The sequence below is a fragment of the Orbicella faveolata genome, unplaced genomic scaffold (genome assembly GCF_042242905.1).
Source record: "Orbicella faveolata isolate gen_17 unplaced genomic scaffold, um_ofav_v1 contig_2, whole genome shotgun sequence".
In the NCBI taxonomy this organism is placed as follows: Eukaryota; Metazoa; Cnidaria; class Anthozoa; order Scleractinia; family Merulinidae; genus Orbicella; species Orbicella faveolata.
Genome location: NW_028301547.1, coordinates 297,232 through 318,423, shown reverse-complemented (window position 1 = coordinate 318,423; position 21,192 = coordinate 297,232). Strand labels below are relative to the sequence as shown.

The 21,192-nt window shown below is 39.2% G+C and overlaps 4 protein-coding genes across 4 annotated transcripts; 2 read left to right on the top strand and 2 right to left on the bottom strand.

Annotated features, from left to right (window-relative positions):
* The first annotated feature begins 2,138 nt into the window (after positions 1-2,138).
* On the top strand, positions 2,139-6,385 carry LOC110042815 (stabilizer of axonemal microtubules 3-like). The gene is made up of 7 exons (XM_020748184.2): positions 2,139-2,379; positions 2,791-2,979; positions 3,230-3,391; positions 3,943-4,073; positions 4,348-4,557; positions 5,475-5,581; positions 5,693-6,385. The coding sequence occupies exons 1-7, from the start codon at positions 2,284-2,286 to the stop codon at positions 5,785-5,787; spliced, it is 990 nt and encodes a 329-aa protein (XP_020603843.2). The 5' UTR covers positions 2,139-2,283; the 3' UTR covers positions 5,788-6,385.
* Positions 6,304-12,007, bottom strand: LOC110042812 (E3 ubiquitin-protein ligase TRIM45-like). The gene is made up of 5 exons (XM_020748181.2): positions 10,767-12,007; positions 9,593-10,235; positions 9,246-9,443; positions 8,282-8,839; positions 6,304-7,988 (listed from the first exon to the last, which is right to left on the bottom strand). The coding sequence occupies exons 1-5, from the start codon at positions 11,370-11,372 to the stop codon at positions 7,744-7,746; spliced, it is 2,250 nt and encodes a 749-aa protein (XP_020603840.2). The 5' UTR covers positions 11,373-12,007; the 3' UTR covers positions 6,304-7,743.
* A 98-nt stretch (positions 12,008-12,105) lies between these two features.
* Positions 12,106-16,949, top strand: LOC110042814 (neuronal acetylcholine receptor subunit alpha-7-like). The gene is made up of 9 exons (XM_020748183.2): positions 12,106-12,242; positions 12,667-12,821; positions 13,268-13,312; positions 13,695-13,804; positions 14,154-14,355; positions 14,724-14,973; positions 15,351-15,553; positions 15,684-15,804; positions 16,276-16,949. Exons 1-9 carry the CDS (start codon positions 12,182-12,184, stop codon positions 16,536-16,538), a joined length of 1,410 nt encoding a protein of 469 aa, XP_020603842.2. The 5' UTR covers positions 12,106-12,181; the 3' UTR covers positions 16,539-16,949.
* A 70-nt stretch (positions 16,950-17,019) lies between these two features.
* LOC110042756 (skeletal aspartic acid-rich protein 1-like) lies at positions 17,020-20,740 on the bottom strand. The gene is made up of 4 exons (XM_089289184.1): positions 20,633-20,740; positions 18,486-19,030; positions 17,961-18,230; positions 17,020-17,738 (listed from the first exon to the last, which is right to left on the bottom strand). Exons 1-4 carry the CDS (start codon positions 20,676-20,678, stop codon positions 17,502-17,504), a joined length of 1,098 nt encoding a protein of 365 aa, XP_089145310.1. The 5' UTR covers positions 20,679-20,740; the 3' UTR covers positions 17,020-17,501.
* Between the last annotated feature and the right edge of the window lie 452 nt (positions 20,741-21,192).

Genomic DNA, 21,192 nt, shown 5'->3' with positions numbered 1-21,192 from the left:
TATTTTAAAAATCTGTTTTTCAGTCCTAACCTCTTTAGACCTTTTACCTTGGGCGGTTTGTTGTCCCACTTCAGACCCAGTGATGATATTCTTGAGAATTCTTGCTTTCAGATTTCTTTCTAGTTTTCTTCTATTTTCACAGAGTCGCATGTATATGAATGAATGATTTTTGGTTGGATAAAAGAACAATTCTATAGGTTAAGTCAAGAGAAAATGAGGAAATTTTCTCTTGGTTAAGTTCATTACCTGACGAGGGAATTCCACGTTAAATTTCACACGAAAAACGAATATCATATCTATTCTGCCTCAATTTGGACATCTTAGTTCAGCGTGAGTTCCACATGTGTCCTGGGACACAAAACTTACATGCTATTTACCTCAACTTACATGTTCACTTAAGTAAAAGAAGAATTGCTTTGGGCTCATGAAACTGAGTATTTTATGCTGTTCTTGATTGAATTCAGCTGAATTCGCAATTCCTAGTAATAGGAAAATGCTGATGATGTAGGCAAACTAACAAGCTACGGAAAAAAAAAACGAAGGCGTGAAATAAATAAATAAATAAACAAATAGACAAACCAATCAATAAATGAATCAAGCAATAAGTAAACCTCAATAAATTAACTCTCACGCGTACGACAACGACAAAATCGAAAAAACTGTCTTTACGGCTGAAACTCGTACGCAAGAAGAACACTGGAAACCTGTTACAGGATTGTCCTCCTCAGGGGTGGGGCCTGATGGGACAAAATCGGGATCGCTTTCGTCATCGCTTGATTCTTCGTCACTGGAACACGAAGAGACACTTTGCTCTCGTCTGACAAAGACCTCCCCCGCGATCTCGTCGGATGGTTGCTTCTCGCGACTGTGAATATCGATTTCACATTGCGATTTGGAACTTGTACTACAGTGAGGACATTTCAGTTCGCCCTCAGGACTGTTTTCTTATGTCAGCATTGTTGTCCATGTTAACGAAGAAAGCAGGGCTGCTGTGACCAGCAGCAGTTACTTGAATGTCGCTTGCAGATTTTGTACGTTTATGAGCTCCTAAGCCAATTGTGTCGCATCCCTCCGGTGTACCTCTCTCTTCATAGCTGGGCTCGGTCAGACCATTGTTGTCATTTGAAACGGAGCCAGCCATTGAAGACTTACGAGTTGAAGGTACTTCTTCGCCACTCTCACTTGTCATGATGCCAGGATTGCTGTAAACACCTAAGGTGAATAATGTAACAGTCACTAATCTTCGGAAAGTTATGTTACCTGAATTTGGTGCTGGAAGGTATGAGTGGAAAACAGGAAAAGAAAAAACGCTGAAAGATACTGGGAAAAGAAGAGTACTGCTACTCAGGGCACTTGATTTGCCCCCTGCCCAGATTTTTGATTTATGCGTTAAATTTGTAATATGTATTTGTTTTCAATGTTTAAATATTCGACCCCTTTAGTCCCATTGGCACTTGCGTTTAATCAAAATTTCTTAATCAATATTCATTATTTCTAGCTTGAAATATTAATTATTAGCATTACACTGCATGATTAGTTGAAGATACTCCAAACATAGATACCGGACAGTCATACAGGCGATGACATTTAGTAACTGTGCATGATTCCATACTTTGGTATTGAAGTCTTTTCTAATCTATATGCAGAACACTTTGGTCCAGTGGTGAGTAACTCTTGAACGTGTTTTGGTTGGGTGAACCTCTGTTATGCTTACTACGAGGTAACATGTCAACAATGTCATCAAGAACATAAAACGCTTCTTGCGTCTTTGATTTGCATGCGTTGACGGCAGCATTTGTCCAAAGTGTTCTACTGTTTAATGGCAGCGGATATGATGGTCAAACCTACAGCCGGACTTAGGCAAATTATAAGGACCCTATAAGGGTGCATTCCTTTGGGAATTGATCCAAGATTGCGCATCAAAGAAACCGATGAATTCTGCTGGCTTGAAGTGGGTTTATGGTTTCCATTGACGCACCACGATCTGACCCGATATGGGTGATCAGTCCAAAGGAACGCACGCTTAGTTTCCGCCAGTTTTCCAAGTTTTCCACGTTTCTGAAATCTTCGGGTCCACATTATTTTGGTCAGCGGACCAGCATCGAAAAGACGCGCGCGTTCCCTTGACAACAACAAACCCTTTCATTAGCAACAAGTAGAACGCGAGGAGAGATTCGAGAGCTACCACAACAAATTTATCGATACTTTTGTTATTTTGACCGATCCAAACCATTTTAGTTGTTGAGAGACAGCTTTTGCTTAGTTATTTAATTCTCAGTTGCAATGTCCTCTGAAGTTCGTGACGATCTTCACCAAACATCAACAGGAAAAGGACACTACTACAGATCGCCTCACGACTTTCCGCCGCAAGGCTTTCGAGTGAGTTTCTTTATTAGTATTTTGTGTGATTAGTTAACTTACAAACTACACCAAACACCTTTCCTTTTTCAAATCTACACTTCGTAAGACCTGAAGCATCTAACTTTAAACATGTATTTTTGGTTGAGCTGACTGCTTGCATGGCAATGACTTCCCGTTGCTACCTTTCTTCTAGTTTGATGTGTATTTTGTTAAAACGTCTGTAAGCTTTTTTATTTAAAGCTCTTCGACATGCCATAATAACATTTTAAACACGTTTAAGGGTTACGCTTCTAAGCTGCAGAATACCCCGCCCGCCACTGGAAGAGAATCCTGGAATTGCACTCCAAGAGGTGTTCCCTTGCAACAATTTAATGAAACAGGCAACTTGTTTGAAACAAGCCTTAGATTTTCAAGTACTTTTTTTTTCAGAGAACAGTTTATGATGTGTTGCCACCAGTCCTTGGCAATCCAGATTACATTACTGAAAAGGAACACTTTCAAACAACAACTGGAACAACTCACGATTACAAGGCCCATGGAGGGACACTCAGCAACACGCAATTCAAAAAGGCTCCAGGATCATGGAAAGTTCACTGTGTAGAGGACAACATTGCGAAGGTGAACCACGATCGTAGAAGTGTGAAACATTTAGTTTAACAATTAAGTAAACAACAATAACAACAACAGCAGTGATATATTATGCATCTGAATATGTTCTGCCATCAGACTTGTTTGCTCTCAAGAGTACATGCACATGCTTCAGCTGAGCCTCTCCATAATGGCCATCTTGGGAACAGGGGAAAGTCAGGCCATTGTGTAGAGAGGTGGCCAGTAGTGGAGGTTTGACTTTATTTTGTATCTCTAATAGTTGAGTGTAAAACCATGGAGAAGACCTTTGACAATGGGATATCAGTGTAGTGAAATGACAGCTCAGTACACAGGGAGACCAGGAGTGAATTTGGATACTGTTTACAATGCAGGGATACAACCATTCAATCTTGCTGATCACCACAGGGAAGGAAATAGTAAGGTATGGTTGCATTTTCTCCTGTTCGCTCAAAACGTATAATTATTAAAAAGCCAATAAAGCCAGATGAATGTATTGGTAAAATATCACTTTTAGGACCACAATCAGTTTCCCACTCAAGCTAAGAGCTTATTAAGTCTAAGGGCCTTATAAGGGCCCCCCTCCTGCTCGTCCCTGGATTGAGCGGTTTGGGTTCGAGTCCGGGCTGGGGACAGGTTGTGTTATATTCTTGGGCAAGGCACTTTACTCTTACAGTGCTTCTCTTCACCCAGGTGTGTAAATGGGTACCAGCAAACTTAATGCTGGGGGCAACCTGATGATGGACTAGCATCCCATCCAGGGGGGAGTAGAAATACTCATAGATGCTTCATGCTACGGAAACTGGGATATAAGCTCTGGTCTGATGGGCCACTTGACTTGTATGCAGACTTTACCTACCTTATAATGACAATGTATGGGTTATTGGTGTAGAGAACAATCAATCAACCAAATACAGTAGTCCTGTAGACATCATACTAAGTAATTATAATATGTAAATTTACTTGATTTTATAGGATCTTGTTCCATCAACAATAAACAGGGGTGTTGCTGGTCAGAAGTTCTACCCCAGGGACAGAGGTGTTCTGACATACCACATGGATCCTTATTTAACCACAACACAGAAAGATCACCGAGCTTTCACTAAGTAAATAAAAAGTTAATACTTTCTTATATTTAGTGTTGCATCATTTGTGGTGAATTAATTTTTAACTTCTGGGACAATTTTGAGAAAAATAATTGAAAATCAAAATGTAATCTAGCTTGTCTGTTGTTGTCACAGACCATAAATACCCACTGCTGAGAACTGATGTTGAATGTCTGGAAATTACTTGGCTAATGTCAAAGACCCTCGTTAGAGAAAATGGCAATTAACCAACATTAACTAATGATCTGTAACCTTTTTTCTGTACTTAAAACAGGCACGAGTTGGGACATTATCCAGCCAAGGATTATGCGACCTACTGGGAATGTGAAGAGTACACCAAAGCTTGGGGTCATGGCTCAAAGGAAAATCCTCTACCCCCAAATTCTGTTCCTCGAGAAAAAGGGCCCATGAGGGACCCTATCTGGTTCAAAGAGCCAACAATTATTCCCAGGCTACCAAAGTCACTGGATCCTGTTCCTAATAAGTAAGAATAAAGTGTACAAGTTACTTTCAGTATTTGCATAACTAGTGAAATTTACAAATAATTATGCAAGAGCATTTATATGATTGTGTGGTTCCAGAAAATATCCATACCTCCTCCAAGGAAGGCTACTTGGTTTGTACCCAGGGGTACTCCCTTATATGAGCTATATAGGTATCTGCGACCTTTGAGGGTATGGTTTTTTGGTGGTTTTGGTCATAAATAGGGTATCGATTTAGGCCATTTTGGTCATAAATAGGGTAGGGTTTTGCACTCTAGTCTTGAATTGGGTGTATTTTTAAAAAGATTATAGCTACCCTTTCATCATTATCAATAAGACCATCAACAAAATGCGTTGATAAATTATGTTTAGGGAAACTGTGTCAGCCGCAACGGTCGTAAATAGGGTTTCAAATTTTTGGTCAGGTCATACATGTAAATAAGGTACAGAAAGTTGCTGATTTTGGTCATAAATAGGATTAGGGTTTTGGGAAGCGGGCCGCACACCCCCACCTGATTTTTCTGGGAGTACCCCCTGGGGTTTGTACCCCTTATGCCAAATTTGGTTATTGAGACCCACACATTGCAAGTAGCTGTTTTTTGTTTTATGATACTTTTAAAGACATACGGTTCTATTCAGTAAAAGCTGATGGCAATTTACAATCCATGCTCAGGATATGCCCATGTTTCTATCATATCCATGTCAATGAATGATCAATCACTGAGGGTTGTCACCCTCCCCATCCAGAGTTTAAATAAGAGAATGTGTTTCTACTCCAGGATTTGAACCCTGAATTTGAACTCTGCTACTCTGCACTAATGCAGCACTGTGACTATCAATATTGTCACCCCTGTGTAGGAGCAGTTAATACATGGTGGTACATGGACATGCATAAGTAAACGTTTTTCTTTATTTGCAGAGGAATGAAAACGCTGATGAGTGAATCTTACACGATGCCTCTTGAGAGAAAGAGATGGGAGCTATTTAGCTTGAATGTTCCAAAACCCTGGCACGCTCCTCTAGAAAGTAAGGACATACAGTGTATGGTAGACAAAGCCAAACAAAACCAATCCCCCATTACATGTAAAAAAAAAAAAAATCTATGGCTTATTTTAAAATTTGTTTGTTTTTTCTCAGGCCCTGGTCCTGGCAAAGGCGAGACTTTCCAAGTTCCACGGATGTACAACACTGAATATCAATTCTACGGTAGTGAAAAACCAGTAACAATTTGAACATAGAAATGACTTATGAAACTCTCACCAAGTACTTTTTAAAACGGAATTATTCTTGTTGTCTCCTTTCAAAGTCAGCATAGATTTTAGTCTTTGCGGTCAGTAACTTCTGGAACGGAGCAGGGACAAACACAAGGATAGATGACTTTTAAATTTTTTTAAGAAACTTGAAATATGCGAAAAAAAAAACTTCATATGTCTTGGTTACAATTGGGTTGTATGTGTATAAATCGTCTTCATTTTTGGTCATTCTTACATTCAGAAATATTTAATTAATACCTGATATAGATAACAAACAGAACATACTTAAAGAAAAATTAACTAGAGTTGTTCTGTTCACCCGTTCACCCTCGGTGTCGCTCAACTTGGAAATGCTGTTGAAATCTGTAACAAATTTCAGAAGGCAGCCTACGGTAATGAAAAACTTGATTATACTGCCCAAGACACAGAAGACAGGGTCAAATATAAGTCAAGGTATCGCTCAACTATCTTGCTCTTATCACTGGATATAAAGGATGATGTTTTAAAACATTTTATTGTAAATAACATTACCAAGGAAAGAAACACGAATATAAAATAAAATAAAAATTATTTACAAGCTGTGTAGATTATTCGTTTAGTCCTACGTTCATCTCGACATAGTAACCAGTCGGATCATACAACTACATGTACATTTAGCCCTAAAAGGGTGTATAACCAAATGTAAATATTAAACAAATGGTGCCCAGTAATCAATTCAGTTGACCGTTGTATCAAAATTTCCCCGTGGTTTCATGGAATCGAGAAAAATGGCAATTTGCAGTACTACATCATGTACGCACCAAATGAACAGAGTGCACAGTGTATTGGAGTGTTAGTGTACTGTAGTCTTCATTTCGTGATAGGATACAAGCCCTTTCTGGTAACTGACGTTAGATGCAATTTATCCCCCGCACCAATCAGAATTTGAAGAGAAAATATACGTCACGGTCTAATTCGCGCAAAGGAGGTCGCGATTGGTTTTAAGGGACAGCATGTTTTAGAGCTGGTAGTATTAATCAATGCTCTATGTATAACTCGGTCACAGGAACTGTTTTCTCTCCTGTAGAAATAGTATAGTATAGTACCATCAGGCCTAACGTTTTCGCCGCCACTCTGCCGTTGAGGAATAGAGAGCAGGAACAAAAGTCTGGTCATTAGGTGCTGGCGATGGCATTCATTTATCAGTTCATGTCAGTTTGTTTAGCTCAGAGCTAGAACCTTACACGATATTTTAATTAAGAGCCAAAAGTCAATGGGTTAAACTGTCGGGCGCCAATAGAAACTAATCAATTAGGGGTTAATGATGTAAATACTAATTTTCCCGAAAGTTAACATGTATTAAAAAATGTAGATTTTCTGTTATGATAAATGTGGTGATACTAACAACATTATAATTTACAGTCAAATTAACCTACATTTTTCGATAACATATTATTTTTTACAAAACTCCAATTTACAAGGATGGAAGTTCCGACAAATTATGGAAAATACGCTGGTAGGATTTTGCCTTGTCATAAAAGAACGGGAAATAATTTGAACGAGCCATCCAACCACGAAAAATCGCACAAGCACTTGCTTTCGTGCTGTACAGGCCCGTACACGTGAGTTTTTTTTCCTATTGGTATTGAGATGTTCGGAGATTAGCCTGAAAGTCGACACTTTATTCTTCAGTATGGAATTTAACAGTTCACGCTTCATATGTTTTATCGCTGACTCGGAGAGTTCATTATCGTTCGCTTGTATATCTGCATCTCTTAAATCTCAGTAACTAGGATACAATCTAATCTACCTTTCTTCAATAATTTGACCACTTTACAACGTTGCTGAATATATTGTTGAAGTTGCTGAAGCTAACCATAGACCTGACACTTTATATCAAGTCTAGTTCTCGCCTCAGGGGCCGGGCACGCCTCTCTTATAATCAGTTCAGTGTTTCTAGAAGACTTGTATTCTGTTGTTCCCGCTATCGACAACAACAATGTTGCCCTCCTTAGTTACAGCGATACCACAAGGATTTTTAAAGCAGCCTTCATCTTCGCCAAACGTACCAAACGCACTCACAAATTCGCCATTAGTATCAAACACTTGAATTCTGTGGTTGTGGTAATCGCACACTAAGATGTTGTCTTCATCATCACAGGCTACGCCCTCAGGACCGTCAAACAGGCCGTTTTGTGATCCTGCAGGTTAGAAAGGGCGATGCAATAGCTATTGGTTAAATTAACTATAAGGGAATGCCTAATTTGATTACCAGGGGCCTTACTGAAAAAAGAGGGGTCCATCGAAAAGGGGGTGAGGACAAAAGGAAGCTATAAGAGGTACGCGTTAATCAGATATTTAAAAGGTAGCTCTTGTTATCGATTAATAAAGGAGAATGGCTGCAGCTTATACTAGAAAGGAGAACTTTACGAAGAAGGGCTAGAAGCCTCTTAACAAACACTCTGTTAACGCTACTGATGCATAAAATGTTCACCTTCCTTTCCAAAGTCGGATAAGTATTTTCCTTCCATGTCAAACACCTGTACCCTATCATTCACGCAGTCAGCGACAATGATCCTCCCCCGCTGGTTCACACACACGTGATGCGGGTATATAAACTGCCCCTTAGAAAAGCCCTGGGTTCCAAAATGTCGCACTGGCTCCCCGTTCATGTTGAATAACTGCACTCGATGATTATCCTGTTCCGTCACTATCACCAGTTCCCCAGCAGTGGAAACCACGCCGCACGGATGGTTCAACAGGCCTGGTCGCTCAACCCCATACACGCCGAATTTCCTGATGAATCGACCGTCTTCGTTGAATACTTGAACTCGATGATTGTTGCAATCTGCGACCATTATATGGCCGTTACGAGCGCGGGCGACGCCTTTCGGGTTTTTAAACTGACCCTTCTCCGTGCCCTCTGAGCCGAACTTGAACATGAAGGTTCCCTCAAAGTCAAAGACCTGCACTCGGTGGTTGTTACAATCTGTTACAATCAGGTGATTGTTTTCATCATCGATGGCGACGCCCCATGGCATGTTGAATTCACCTGTAAATTGGAGGAAACAATCAGCAATAAAGCCTTAACATTGTTAAGAAAACATTTCACACTAACTAACTGACATTAAAACTTTGACAGTCCAACTTGTAACAGTCTAAGCATGTGGGAAGATTCAAAATAGAATGACAAATAAATTACGATTTGATGTTCTAACCAGTGACAACCTAGAAGCGCAGGACAATTTAAAGCATGTTTAAGCGTTTGCGAAAACAAGCAAACAAATAAATAAATAAATAAATGGATAAATAAATAAATAAAAGATACAGAAGGGCTAAAAGTAGATTCTTCTGTAGACCTGATAGTGAGAACACTAAGCTCTAAATCAAGTCAAAGTAACAGGTGACTTGAGATTTTAACTACTCCTTAAGGTTTCTGCAGTCCCATTACTCCTTACCTCCTCCAGACCCCTCGCAGCCAAAGCATGCCAGGACTTTCCCAACCTTAGCAAAGTCCATTCTGCCAGTCACGTTAACAGTGAAGGGACTGCCGTTGATATTGATGTTTCTCATGGTGATTTTAATCTGGTGTGCTCCCCGGACTATTGGTTGGTAAGATACCGTAAAGGTGCCATCTTCGTTGTCAATTACGTACGCTATCAAACAATTAGAAAATATCTTTTTAACGTATTTCGAACGGTTCTTCATACCAAGCTCATAGCAAAAAAAAAGCTTTGCAGTGAATTTGGCAAGTTGTGTGAACTTCTCTGAAAGTAACGAAAGTGAGAAACTGGGCTCTACTTACTTGGTACGGGATCTCCCTCGGGTGGGGCAATCTCCACGCTGATTGATTCCCCTTTGCCGCTGTAGATCTCGTTCATTCTGTCTTTAGTAGTAACAAGAAACACTGCTTCCAATCCAGATTTGGCTCGATGAATTCCGACACCAGTGGCAAAACAATATGGCGGATAAGCATGATAAACCTTCACCTCACCGATATGCTCAATAGCCTTTCTAAACTCGTCAGCAGAGAATGTGTAGTCGATGAGATCATCCTCTAATGGCAAGTGCTCTAGCTTCGTGTTGTTCAAATCTTGCAAACGTTGAGTCATTTGCTTTTTTACAAGCATGACTTCAGCCTCGTTGCCGTGCCTGAGGAGACTTTCGGTAAAATCAATACTGCTGTTTAGATTCCCCAGCATCATCTCTAGCTCATCGAGTTGGATTTCCAGAGTTTTGGATTTCATACGGTAAATGTTGTTTACTTGTGTCAGAATTTCTTCTTCTCTTTCTGAAACGACTTCTCTGCATCGCTTGCAGTTTTGCATCACTTGCTGCCGAACTTCCTCCAGTTTACAATCGAGCTTCTGTTTAGTTTCGGCTACTTTTTCGATGGCCTGTTTTAATGGACCGATTCTTTTTTTCGTGTTCATGACGAGGACTCCAACCTGGGAAAAACATATAAAAACAATTAGCAGCAAACAACAAAACAAAGAATGTCAACTAACAACTTTAAATCATGTTTTAAATCTATGGGAAAACAAGCAATAACTTCAACTACCAAGTGAACATAATTTACCCAAAACCCAAAGGTGATTTCACATTTTAAAGTTACATGGGAATGCTAATTCGAGTCGAATTTAACAACTGGGGACAGATTTAAATTCAAGCTCCTGCTACCTGCTTACCTATTTTTCCTCAGTTAACTCACAATTTCTTTTTACTGGTGATATGTCAAAAAGCAATCTATAGTGTGTATATATTAGAGTCCTTGGTTACCGGCGTTGCATGCGCTTTCGGACGAAAGATTACAATATTTCACAACTGAATGCGTAGTTAGATCACGCCAGTTATTACATTTCCAAGTATTTTATGCGGAATAAAATGAAGAGATTCAGTTGACGCCGCTTAGATATGTACTCCAGTTATGGAGAAATATGAAATATTCTTTTTTATCTGCTTAAAACGGACCATCCTACCTCGGAGCGATGTCTCTTATCCACATCTTTCAAGTAACCATAATGATGCTCTCGATGATCGATAATCAGGCACTCGCGGCAAACAGGCTCATCACAGGTTTCGCAGAAGTACTTCAACACATCGCGCTCGTGGACGGCGCACAACAGAGGCCTGTGAAGCTTCTCCTGGACTTCTTTTTGCGCTTGCAAGTCACCTAAGGCAATAACTTCATGTTCTTTAGTCATTCGAGTCCTGCGATGTGCTGCCACGCACTGCGAACACAGGAACTCCATGCATTCGATACATCTGGATGTCGCCCTGTTTTGTTCCTCGCAGTTTGTGCAAACAACTGGGTTCGAGTTACTCTTCGCAACCGAAAGAAAGTCCAGCATGTTGTTGATGAAGAAGTTGGTCGATAGTGCACCGACGCCATCTTTGGGCACGGAAACCTCGCATCGACACGTAGGACATATAATGGTGTTTTCTCCACTGTTGATTAGTCCTTGTAAACAATGTTGGCAAAACGTGTGCAGGCAAGGAAGAACCTTAGGCGTCGTGTAGGTTTCCAGGCAAATTGGGCACTTGAGAAGATGCTCTGATAGTTTTTCGACCTCCACAGATGCCATATCCAAACGAAATAAACGACTCTTTACAATACGTACCACGGAATTACCCAGAAATTCTTTAGAGGATTTCGCATTTTAAAATTTCTTTCCTGGTCGCTGTCTTTGGTACTTCGGCGAGTGTGCAACACGGGTTCGTTCAGGCGGAACGATAACCACACGTTTATAAGTGCTACCAGGGAAGAGTTTCATACGCCCTTGACAAACAGGTTTATAGCGCAGTAGATACACCCGTAGAAGGAAAACAAGACGTTTTCGTTCCATTGCCACCTGCGGGGGCACCTGTTTTAGACTAATTCGCTGTCAAGAATCAAGTGAAGTTCGGTACCAATCGATAATCTTTCGGACTGGTCTGTAAAACTTACTCGTCAGCCAGTTGTACGGTACATAGGTTAGCCTACGAGCAGGCTACGCCGCGCGCACTTTTGCTCCAACGTGAGCCCGCTCTCGGGCTATACGTGGGTCTCTTAAGCTGTTGAGAATTTAACATTTAAACTCCAAGATTACAATCGACATCAGATTATGAATAAACGACAGAAACCATTCACTAAGTGAATACTATCCGTGCCAAAAATTTCTCTGAAAAACATCATTTTAACTGTATGTCGGCCAGTAAGGACAATTTATATACTGAACAATTTACAGACTGGCAGACAAGTAAATACTGCTTTCAATCACGAGCCAAATCATTATCACTGAAGGTGGCCCACCTGTTAGCCTGGCAAGAGTCCAAATGCGCGCTGCATATTTGAATGAATTGGGAGAATATACCTGAATATTTATTTTTGTCGTAATGCGAACGATCGAGTACCATGGATGCTCGATTTGTACAAGTGCTTGTTTTAATGTTGTTGTTTTGTTCTACAGTCAAAGGTAAGCTGTGCTTGTCTACTGCAGTGTTCTATTGAAAATACCTGCCCTGAAACTAAAGAGTTACCCTGATACCCATGCTTAGTTTTTGTTTTTTGTTTTTTCACGTTGCTGAAGTTCCATCAGGCGAAAAACATTATTCGAATTGTTATTTAATATCAACGGATATAAGACAGTTTTTGTGTAAATCAATGTTGTACAAATGCCAAAAAATTACCAGCGTAGAGAAAAGGTCTAGTTCATTTGATAAATATTCGTTTTTCTCACGATCTGGCGATCCCCCTTCAACTGAAGAACTACTAAGAGCATTCATCCCTATCTATGGCCTTGTTCCTCAGAGCGCCGCTTGAAGACACAAATTAGATCGCCGCCTCCAAAAATGTAGCCAAACCATCGCCATGATTTAATTGAATGTTATTTTTTGCAGGTCTTGAAGCAGCAAATGCTACTCGTAACAAGCGAACCCTCATAGAAGACTTGCTCGACGCTAACAAGTACAACAGACGAGTTAGACCCGTCCTTAGGAGCGAGGACGCGGTTATCGTTACGTTTGGATTAGTTGTCAGAGAAATAGAAGATCTGGTAAGCAGCGGTTGTCTGTGTTGTAGTCTCATTCCTAGCTCCAGTGATTGTGTTTAGAACATGCACTGATCTGTGCATGTGTTCGTAACTCGGACGCAAAAATCGCTAATTACTGACAATATATAATCCGGCCTAAATAAGGTACTTGGTCAAAAAAATTCGAACAAAAAAAAATAATAACAAAGAAAAAGATACAAAAATTTTTACTAAACTAAAACAACGACCCACTTGTGGCTTTATAACAAAAACTTTCAAGCCAACTGATAGTCTTCTCATGCAAAAAACAATTTAAAGCCATCATTTTCTAACACATTTTTAACAAAATTGCTTAATTAAATTAAAATACTTGTTTGCCTTCAAACTAAGCCATAATATTAATTGAGAGGTTTTAGAAACTTGTCTAGGTGGCATCATATTAAAACTTTTGTTTAAATTTACGTTTACAGGATGACAAGAACCAGTTGCTTATCACCAGAGCTGAAATAAGAGAGGTACTGAGATCTAGAACGACCATCACGGGAACAATATCTTCAGATTCAAGTTCACTTTCAGTTCTGTCAGATATAAACTGGTCTTTGATTAAATGAAACCTCACTTTAAGAGTCCAAAATGAAAGAGATCCTACGATACAATATTGACTCCTTAGACCGGCTTATGGAAATTGTAGAACGGACATTGTTCAGTATAGACCACCAATTTCTCAGTTGTTAAAGACGATACCATTTATCATTACCGTTTTTTCTTACCCAATTGAGTCGTTTGAGGCAATATCATTTAGTGAAGTGCCTTGCTCTTGACCAAACCTTCTTGCTCATTGACTGCACAAGAAGTTAATTATAAATTGATTATGAACTAAATTCGATCTTTATTTAGTATTGGGTGGACCCATTCTTGAGGTGGAATTCTTCAGAGTATGGTGGAGTGAAGTACATCAGTGTTGATCCAAAAACGATTTGGATCCCTGACATTGTGCTTTATAACAAGTGAGTGAATTTTAACATTCGGTAGTTTCAATTGACTTCGCCTGTTGATAGTCTTTTCAACCTAGTGTTGTACTGTCAAGATTGGTGTCTATCTGTACAACGTAACTCCTAAAATGAACGAACATTCTAAAACTATATATTTCCAAATACATTTAAGCGCTCACCTTTTACTGCGAATTTCGCTGTTCATGAAGTGATCTTAAAGGCCCAGTTTCACCCTTAATGCATTGCGCGCCTCCCACTTCACTGATGAATTTTGTGCAGTCGAAAATTATCCGTGAAGTGAATCACTCCGAAATCCATTTTAATCCTGTTCATGTCTGTCTTTATCCATCCAATCATTTTTCAGTGCTGGAGAAGGCTTTGGCAACGGCATGACACGAACAAAAGCTGTTATCAAAAACAATGGTCTGATCAGCCTGAACGTGCCCACAATCATTGAAAGCAGCTGTAAGATACGGGTGGATAATTATCCGTTTGACCAACAGAACTGTGAGCTTAAATTCGGCTCCTGGACTTACGATGCAGCTGGAATAGCCCTGACCTTGGAGGTAAATTACCCAAGTAAATGCTATTATGTTTATTTAATAGATGTAACTTGAGAGAGAGTTTCCCTTTTCCTCTTAGATTAGAGAGGACGAAAACACTCTTGCAAAATAGGTTGATTTTTACATAGGTTTTGTAATAGATTTTTGATTACTGTATATTTTGGAGGAACACAAGTTTATTAGTTGTATAACTATTACGTGTTTTACCCTCTATAAACAAAGATCGATTGATTGATCGATTTAATCTCTGAATCAGCGTTTAGTATATGCAGGATCAAAGCCATCTAGCCAGGAATATCGCCTGTTGTTTCACAAACTGTTTGATATCATACCCGGCTTAAAGTGCCATATATCATTTCTTATTTTGTCAGAGTCCGTCAGCAGACCTGACCGAGTACTCTCCCAGTGTGGAGTGGGAACTATTGGGGGTCCCCGGAGAATTTAATTCCATTATTTACACGTGCTGTCCTGACCCCTATCATGACGTCACCTACAGAGTGCAGATTAAGCGGCGGGCGTTGTATTACGCCATGTATTTGATAATACCCTGTGCCATGATTTCTGTCTTAACATTGTTGGTTTTCCTGTTACCTCCAGACTGCAACGAGAGAATGACAGTTGGTAAGGCTGTGCTGTGTAGTGTGTAATGAAATGGTAAATATGTAACGTACACTTTGAGTGGCTGCTCAGTAGCTTTATTGAAGTTTTATTGTGTATGGCTACGTTTGACAGCAATAAAAAGAAACTTTGATCACATTGTGTTAATATAACGTTATGCAAACACACGAGGGAGTTTGAAAGAACTGATAAATACTCGAGTTCATTACAATCTCTACACATGAAAGATTATTTCGCCAAGAAAATGTTAACGTAAATGCACCATAGACATGCGATTTTATTGCAATGCCACCATTATTACGAAGTGATGGTGTATTGCAAATGATTGTCCTACATCAGAATTGCAATCAGTTTGATAATGATCTGTTTATTAATCTTAGGAATGGCGATTCTTGTTGGCCTGAGCTTCTTCTTTCTACTTGTGGCTGAAAACATGCCAGCCACATCCGAAGCAGTACCGCTGGTGGGAATGTATTACACTGTGACAATGATTGAAGTGTCTTGTGCATTCTTTATGACGTGCTGGGTTTTACGTTTTCATCATCAGAACCCAACTGAGGGAGAGGTTCCCAAGTGGGTCAAGGTGCGTTCGTGGGATAATCTTGTTCAAAGGACCTAGCTTTTTCTTGAGATTTAGATTACTAGCATCGCCAGAAATTGCCTGATGCTCATTGGTTTACATATTTTATTCATTCTTACTCTGTAATCCACAGGTCTATCTTCTTGGTTATGGAGCAAAACTGTGTCGATTTAATTTCGGGAACAGTAGTTCTCAAAGCGATGCTTCACAGGAAAGTGACGTTTCTTCAGCAGAAAGTATCACCGGTCAAAAACGTAATTACCTTTTATCCAAATAACCATGTTAAGAAAATGCTTAACTCTTCTGAGCCAAAGAAGTGTGCACATCCTCGGCAGCTTACCAACACTGAAGTAAATTCTACTCGTAATATGCACCAGTGAACGCAAAAAAACGAGTCGTGTTTTAATCTACCACGCTTTTATCGATTTTACTTAATATCTGTTGCTTTAAATAAGGAAAGTTGATTGCATGTAATATGTACAACCGTATTTTTTGCACTTCCTAAGCTCCTTATGTGCCACACAAACCCTTACAATGTGATTCAACGTATGAAATAACAGAATTTTGTTCTTCGCAAATAAAAACTTATCATAATTGCCTTACGCATACATTTTTCCGTGACTGACAGCATTCCATATCGTTTGCTTTTGCAATATTTGTTTAAAAAACGATCTGCTGTAGCATTGTGCCAACCTAATTTATTACCAATGTAATTTACTTTCCAGTGAATGATAAGGAAATCCTGGTTGCCAAGGAAACAAACGGAATTAACCAATCAAAAAGCAGCAAGAACGGTGGTCACGTGCCAGGGGACAAGAAAAGCGCCAATAGGATCCTGGCTGATAACGTCCGACAACAAATGATCCTGGAAGCGAGGCGGGACGAGTGGAGGAAGGCAGCCCTGGTGTTGAACCATATCTGTATTTGGGTGTTTCTCTTTGCTGTTGTCGTATCGTTCATGGCCATATTTTTTCAGGCTCCGTTGTAAAACAGAGAAGAAATTAAACGCTTTCAAGTAAGCCTCGGCCAAACTTCCTTAATAGCAACTGACTCAGTTGAACACTTTGCCAATGAACAGGGCTTGGCAAAAAATGTTTTGTCGATAAAAAAGAAAAATTTATTAAGACGAGCAAATTTAGGTTTGTTTCGAGAAGGAACTCATGTTTTCAAGCTAACGAGGCAAATATAAAGCCCTAACATCTCTGATATTTGGAGATTTTCTCATAAGCAAAAAACAGCACAGCTAAGTTAGAAATGTCATGAAATTATATTTATCATATGATTTGTTTTACATCGATACGCCGCTCAGTACTTAATATAAAGTAAGCCTCAACTCTGTTTTGTATGCAACAGGCTATACCGTTTGAGTTTAATAAAAGACCTGTTAACAACTTTACAGCAGATATACCGAATTGAATACTTGAATAATGTAATATGCATGGATATAACAATAATAATAGTGATAATAGTTACATTCATAATGTCATTTATTGGATATTTATTAAGTCTAACCATGGCATTTTCTAAAATCATAATTCCGATATAGCACTATGAGCCATAAATATATGTGATGCCTAGGTTATATAGTTCTCATCAACTTAGAGTCTTTATCGCTAAGTGCATCGTTGAGGGGACTTAATTCGTTTCTACTAAAATTTCTACCTGATCCCCGTTGACATGTTTTTTTTTATATGTCATACTCTATATTATAATTGCGTTTCTTCCGTGTAACGCAAGACGAAATTCCTAATAAGATATGCCCTTATGAGAAGCCCAAGTGTATAACAAGAGAAGCGTTCACCTTATGTTGGAATGCTTCCAATGCTTTTCGTGAATATACTGTTTTTAGAAGCGGGAAAATATTATCAGCCAATCAAAGAAGCACATTTAACACGGCGATAAAAAATTCTATGAATATGTTACGGACTAAAAGGAATTCAAATTCTTCGAGTTATGAAATAAATATGAAGTGCAAACTGGCAGTTAAACCCAGCAACAGAGCCAAGCCAGTATTAAACTGCGACCAAGAGGCAGCGCTTTTACTTCTACCAACATTCACGCTTGGATCAACCATGACGTTCTGGTTGAATTTAGGAATGCGGAAAACAAACTTTTTCTCGCCATCCTCGAACTCAAATTTTGGGAATCCCAGCGGCATGGCAGTGTATTTATCGTCATCGGTAACGACCTGGAAAAAAAAGAGAGAAGAGAGGAAATAAAATTGGCGCTAAAACATAATTTTTAAACTTTTTGTCAACAAAGCTGGGCGTTACCAACACAAAAGTCAATTTGAGATAACTCGAACATATTTCAGCGAAGTTTAAGAGGTCTCGGACTGTGTGGACACGAATCCAGATTATCATCACTGCAATACAGTAGAAAGAGCCTTTTGCACATGCATTCATCCTACCCATTTGTTAAGAACCATTTCGGAGTCTCCACCAATGTCATATATTGCTGGGCAGTCGTCATCATTATCACTGCTATCCTTTTGATCGTCAGCATCATCATTGTCGTTGTCTTTACAGATTGCTGGTTTAGCTGCCTTTTTACGGTCCTCATCGTCTACCTCTTCTGGTGATCCTTTGCTCTTTATTTTTAGTTTAAGATCAAGAAATTCTCCAGTTTTGCCCTCGCTGCAGTCTGCAGGCGTCCCGTCACAGAAATCCCAGTCACTAATCTGTCATTAGAAAGTCATAGATGTAGTGGTGGTCTACTTCGAAGTGACTAATTGCTTTTGCTTTCATGAACAACTTCAGTAGACAAAGATATTACAGAGTAAGAATGTAGGTAGGAAGAAGCATTTTGAGCAATGTTTATACATCCTGAGCCCTTAACACTGTTAACAATGAACGTAATCAGAAAATAAAAATCATAGTATCATAGGACGTATCACATGTAACCCATGCTAAGATCTTGAAGTGAGAACACTTACCTTAATGTTGAACTTCACTGTTCCACTCTGCACTGCAAAAGTCTCGCTACCAAAGGTGATACTACCACCACGACGAAACAGGTAGACTATCAGGTCAAGAGTAGCCATTTGCTCGACAAGGAAAGCTGACATGTTGACATTAATAGCAGGCAGTCCTTGTAAGCTTGACTGGCTGTCTACTTGAGAGAACGTAAACTTCACATCGTCGAGAGAATCCACAAAATGTTTCTCCAATTTACCAACGTCCATACCATCTGCGTCTTTCTCTTCTATTTTTTCCACTTCAAATGATAGCAACTCCTCATTGCTGTCACTAAAGTCTTCATCGTCATCTTCGTCGTCATCATTATCATCATTATCGTCTGTGTCACCATTATCATCGTCGTCATCATCATTGTCGTCATCATCGTCATCATCATCATCACGAACCATCATGATTTTGCCAGACCGAGACAGCATCCTAGTCGAGACATCACTTCCTCGGATTGTTTTCACTTCATCGTCTTTGATAACCTCGTCCGCCAAACATACCATCAGAAATAAAGCTGTTGAAAGAAAAGAGATTTACTCAAGTTATGGTTGTAGTAGCATGATTATGGATTCCTTAGGTCAACAACAGTTTAATTTATAAGCACTATACATTGACAAACAAGGGCCAATCTACATTCCATTCTAAGGCTAGTGTAAATATCTTTTAACGGTAAATTATTCAGTGCTGAGTGACACAAATTTGTTTCATGTTTACTCAGAGGAGGATGAGAGTGGGTTTTTTTTCTTCATTCCCTTCAGCTTCTGCTTGCGGCAATGTTTAAGAGCAAAAGAATATCGATCTTTTAAAAAAAATTAACAGTTTTAGATCTAATTAACGAGAATGTAGTATATTATAAACATCCGTGATCGAGTTTGTTTTGTTATTCTGTGTTTCCCATTTCCTCGACCATTTCCTGTCTATTTTTGTTCTATTTTCTCGTGATCCACAAAACAAAATCGACATCAAAATTTTAAGCAGCTGGCCAATATAAGTTACTCAAAAGTAAGTCATAAAATTACGACAATTTCAGTATTTCAACTTTTCTTTGCTTGTTCTACACTCTTCACTTTCCCCAAAGATTTCTCTGCTGATAGCGGTCTTCAGAATGATTGATGACAAAACATCTAAGGAAGTTCCAACGCTGTTGCGATAACAAAGGTTGAACTTTTCTTACCTTAGATATTAGCAACAAGAATTTATAAAATTCAAAAAGCAGACTGGACGACTGAAATATTTCCATGGAATATTGATCATGGGATTGCATCAGTGTCATTATTGATACAGCTTTTGTGATTTCTTTTTAAAATTCACAGCTGTTCTTAACGCTTCCAGAACCTACACCGCTGAGCGAAAAGTAACAGAAAATTTGCTAAGGTGGCCTCTAGTAATTTGACAATATATGAACTCTCCAAAACAGAGACCTGTGAGATGATTCCGGTAGTTTAGTCGAAAAACAGTGTCAGGATTAAAAGTGGATGTTTTTTTTCTGCGTATTTTAAGTTGTACCGTTAATATATCTGCCTGGTTTAGCTTTTGATCAACAAAATTCACGGACCTGTTAATAGGAAACATTCTTAGTTCAAGCTTTCTCCACCGATCATTTGTAGAAAGACGTTTACCATCTGAAAATACTAGTTACGTTACAATGCAACAGTTGCTAACTCAGACTGGCTGATCCACGTGGACTTCTGTCCTCCTCTAGTCTCTCTGTGTCCAGCAGCTTCTGTGTCCCATTTCATCGACGTTTGTTACCCTAATACCGAGTTCATTCGCCACAATTCTTTTCTTTTGTTCACTGGAAGCCTCAAAATAAAGTTGCCGATAAACCTATTGTGAGAACACTGCGTTTATATTTATTCGTCAAGCGCTTAGAATGAGTTCTTTACACAGAGCAAAGATGAATGTTAACTCTTACGATATGCTTCAATTCTGCTGTTAGTTATTTTTTCAAAAGCGAGGTAAATATACTTAATGCTAGGTCGCCGTTCAATTCGTTAACTGAAAGGAACAAAATATCCTAATCGTATTTGATGTGATACCTCTACTGTTACAAATTTGATCGAAACTTTATACCATCGCTCTCGACTTTTGTGTCAGTGCTACTAGTTAAACTTACCAATACACAGAAACAAACTGCTACGGAATCGCTGAGCCAAAGCCATGACAGATAGGGTGAAATAAAAGGATGAGAGTTACTTCCTTTTATAAGAGAAGAACAAAGATAATTAGATTCGCTTTTGTGATGTGGAATTAGCATATGATATTAGACGACAGTTTTTATTTGCCAGTATAGGTCTTTCGCCACAAGTATTATTTCCGCTGCTCCCGGCTTGCTTGTAAAACTTGAAGTGTGTAGTGATGTGAAGTAATAACTGCCGCTGCCCCTGGATATTTCTGATTCCGTTCTCAGGATATTTCGCTATCTATAATCAATGTCTTATGGATCAATTCTTCGCGCGTTTTGTTTTTTTTGGAAGGGGGTAGGACTGGGATAGCTGTACAAATCCGATCATTTAAGAAGTTCTTTTAGTAAGCGTTAACCAAATGAAGTCCCCTCATTTAAAATATTGTAGATGTGTAAATGTTGTCTGTGTCTCTTGCGGTCTTTTTGAACCTTCAAGTGTATATTTTGTCTTTGTCGCAATTTTGGGCAAACACTTAAGGTTGCTTAGCTCC